This window comes from Leucopleurus acutus, assembly GCF_964270905.1.
Source record: "Leucopleurus acutus genome assembly, chromosome: 10".
NCBI classification, from domain to species: Eukaryota; Metazoa; Chordata; class Mammalia; order Artiodactyla; family Delphinidae; genus Leucopleurus; species Leucopleurus acutus.
This window is the reverse complement of record NC_139153.1, coordinates 27890863-27894483: the sequence shown is the minus strand read 5'-3', so window position 1 is coordinate 27894483 and position 3621 is coordinate 27890863. Positions and strand designations below refer to the sequence as shown.

Here is a 3621-nt window from a genome sequence, read left to right as displayed (position 1 = left end):
ATCATCGGCCCCTACTGCAGTGCCTGATACCTAGCAGGCACTTGAGGAATATTATTTGAAGAAATTGAAAGAGAAAGAAGTTAATATCTCTATAACCCTGCTCAAAAACAAGAGGAAAAACCAGCAACGAGCCAGAAACAGAGAGCAGAGAAGCTGAGAAGCCACAGCAGTGAACCAGGGCCCAAACAAGCAGCCGGACAGGGCAACCGGAAGTAAAAGAGGCACCGAAGAGGAAATGACAACCACCACCCAAGGTAGGAAATAAGGCCAAGTCTCAACAATAATTCTGGAAATGTGGATTGCAGCAAGATACCATTTCTCACCCATCTGATTGGAAAACTTAACAGTTTGGTATCATGAAGTGTTGGTAAAAATACGGGGAAAATGTTCTCTCACATGCTGCTGGTATGAGTGTAAGGAGGTGCCGTCACTTGGCAGGGCAATTCTGCAGTATCTATAAAACCCCCAAATTCACACACCCTATGATCCAACATTTCCACTTATATTCTAGAGAAACAGTCACACAGCTGGACAATGAGACATATACAAGAATGCTGCCTGAAGCTTGGTTTGTAGTATTAGAAAGATTAGGAACAACTTGGATATCCTCAGCAGAGAAATGGAAAAAAGTTCACTATCTATTAGATAATGGGATAACATGCAACCGTTAAAAGGCACGAGAGAACGCTGCAGTAACAACATCAATACCTCTCCAAGACACACTTTTAAGTGAAAAAGGCTGTACGCAGCATTATTCACTATATCATTTCTATTCAAAACGTGTACACACAGGGATGACTACATGTCTCACAAGGAACTAATGTTTTTGTATGTTGGAGGGCACAAAAGCAAGTAAATTGTCCAAGGGGATCTCATCTTTTTATGTAACACTTTACTATTTCATAGGCAATCTACAAAAAGAACATATACTTTTTAAAGTATATATAAGGAAATTAGCCGAGTGAATTGGGATAGGGCTGGTGTTCAGACTGGAACTACCAGCAGAAAACCTGAAACTGTTTGGCATATTTTAAGAACAATTAAGTTTATTTTGTTGGAGCAGTAAGATTGAGGCAAGTAGTGGCAGTAATTGAGACTAGAGAGGCTGCCTGGGGCAAGCTGTGAACAGGCTTGTGTACCAGGCTAAATCTCATGGACTTTATCCAATGATTCCACACCCTTCATCCATTTCTCTAGTATAATTTGTAGCTTTGAGAACTATGGGAAATTCTTCAATGACTGGGATTGACCTTACACATTTTTAAAATGTATTTGAAATCATTACATTCCCTTGCAGCCTTGCCAAACAGTCATTGTCTATAAATCCCTTTCACAATATACAGAAGTTGCCCTGCTAAAATCATTATATTCTTTTTTCTTTTTTTTTTTATGGAAGGAGAAGCCAATGTAATGGCTAGTCTTTACTGGAAAGAAGAAACTTTACATCACATTTTGAGTGACTTAGTGCAGGGGCTCAGTGGGCCAGCTGGTGGGGCACCAGCTTGTAATGGGTTCCACAGCTAGGGCATCGCTGGGCCTCGCCCTTATGCAGCCAGAACCAGATGACAGCACTGTTGTCTTCTTCACAGATGCAGCCCACTATCCGCTTAATGGTGATGGAGGGGACTAAATTAGGGTCTTCCTTGGTACCTGAGGCTGCCTTTGGGGAGAGCATATTGTACGGGTCCAGTCCCTTGCGTGCAGCCAGCATGACCTCCCTCTCCAGCCCAGTGGCCTGCTCATCATCAGTAGGAACACCACCTCCAGACGCCATAGAGCGCACCACGGAGACTCCACTGGGACCGCGGGCCCTCAGGGCCTGCGCGGCCAGCACTCCAGCTCTGCGGAGTAACCTTGAAGCCATCACGCCAGCTACAAACACCAGCACTTCCGGGTATATTCTTTTATTTTTTTTAATTATTATATTCTTTCAGGCATCATAAAAAACAACAGAGGCTGAGTATGGCACCTGTTAAATCACCCCTGCCCTATTTCTTTAAAATTCCAAGAAAAAAAACAAAAGTTGAAAGACAAGGATGCTTAATTATAAAGATGTTTTCAGCCTGCATAATTAACTGCTTTATGGTGACAGCATTCAGTCCGTTAGTCAGCATGTCATTCACCCATCAAACCTGTGTTGAGCTCAACTGTGTTAGGTACTCAGACTACCGTGATGAGCAAGGACAACCCCCACTCTCACGGAATTGACAGATGAGGAAGGGAAAGAAATATTAGATGGATTACTGCAACAGAGAAATGTAAACCCGCAACACTAATAAGTTCTACAAAAGAATGGCCCACAGTGGTTTAAGCACATAATGGGGGAATACGACTTAAGAAGGCCATGGAAGGTTTTTCTGGGAAAGGGGAGACTGAGATTTAAAGGAAGAAAAGAAAAAAAAAAAAACTAGGAGAAGCAGCAGTGGGTAAGGAAGTTAATTCCTCTTGATAAATGGAACAGCACATGTGAAGGTCCTGTGGCCGGAAAGGTAGAATGCTAATATTTCAATTGACTTTTGAGAACACAATAGCTGGAAAAAAAAAACTTTCTTGCTGTTTCCTAATTTCTTGACCTGGAGAAAGATGAACAGAATATAAATATATCACATAACTAAACACTTGACCTTGCCCCAAATAATGTTTTTCTTTTTTTTTTTTTTTTTTTTTTTAGTGGCAAACAAGGCTCTAAATCCATTGCTTAAGAATAAGACTGCAAACCTTAGGCTGCATCTCCTCTAGCCTGAGTTACTTAATGAAGTCCTACAAACAATCAAATCAACAGCCTCTTTGAATGAATAGCTTGTGTATTCATAAACTAAGAAAATTCTGATACCTCATTTGGGAGAAGAAGAAAAAAAAAAGAGCCAAAGCATTTTCATAGCTCCACATAGAAGAAACAAGCCATTGATGGCAGAAATTTTAACTTTATGCTATCTTTTGGCATCTATAGAAACTGACTGTCTACAAGAAGAAAAAGTTTGCTCGAGTTCCCAACAAAATCTGTCAACGACCTCGACAATAACTTTCCAGAATGTTTTTAACTGCAACCCACATTAAGAAATTTACTTTGCATTGTGACTTATCACAGATATATAGACACATAAATAAAAGTTTTATGTTTCAAATAAACCAAATGCAAAAATATTTTTTTAAAAAAAGAGCTCATTGGGACCTATTGTCAACTAATCTATGACAAAGGAGACAAGAATATACAATGAAGTCTCTTCAACAAGTGGTGCTGGGAAAACTGGACAGCTACATGTAAAAGAATGAAATTAGAACACTCTCTAACACCATACACAAAAATAAACTCAAAATGGATTAAAGACCTAAGTGTTAGGCCGGTTACTATAAAACTCTTAGAGGAAAACATAGGCAGAACACTCTCTGACATAAATCGCAGCAGTATCTTTTCTGACCCACCTCCTAGAGTAATGAAAATAAAAACAAAAATAAACAAATGGGACTTAATTAAACTTAAAAGCTTTTGCATAGCAAAGGAAACCAAAACCAAAAAGACAACCCACAGAATGGGAGAAAATATTTGCAAACGAAGCGACCAACAAGGGATTAGTCCACAAAAAATGCAAAAAACTCATGCAGCTCAATATCAAAAAAAAC

At 39.6% G+C, this 3621-nt stretch overlaps 1 protein-coding gene across 1 annotated transcript; it reads right to left on the bottom strand.

The window, feature by feature from the left end:
• Positions 1–1372: 1372 nt before the first annotated feature.
• LOC309966821 (cytochrome c oxidase subunit 5B, mitochondrial-like) lies at positions 1373–1888 on the bottom strand. Its single transcript, XM_082847137.1, has one exon. The coding sequence runs from the start codon at positions 1862–1864 to the stop codon at positions 1475–1477; it is 390 nt and encodes a 129-aa protein (XP_082703263.1). The 5' UTR covers positions 1865–1888; the 3' UTR covers positions 1373–1474.
• Positions 1889–3621: the final 1733 nt, after the last annotated feature.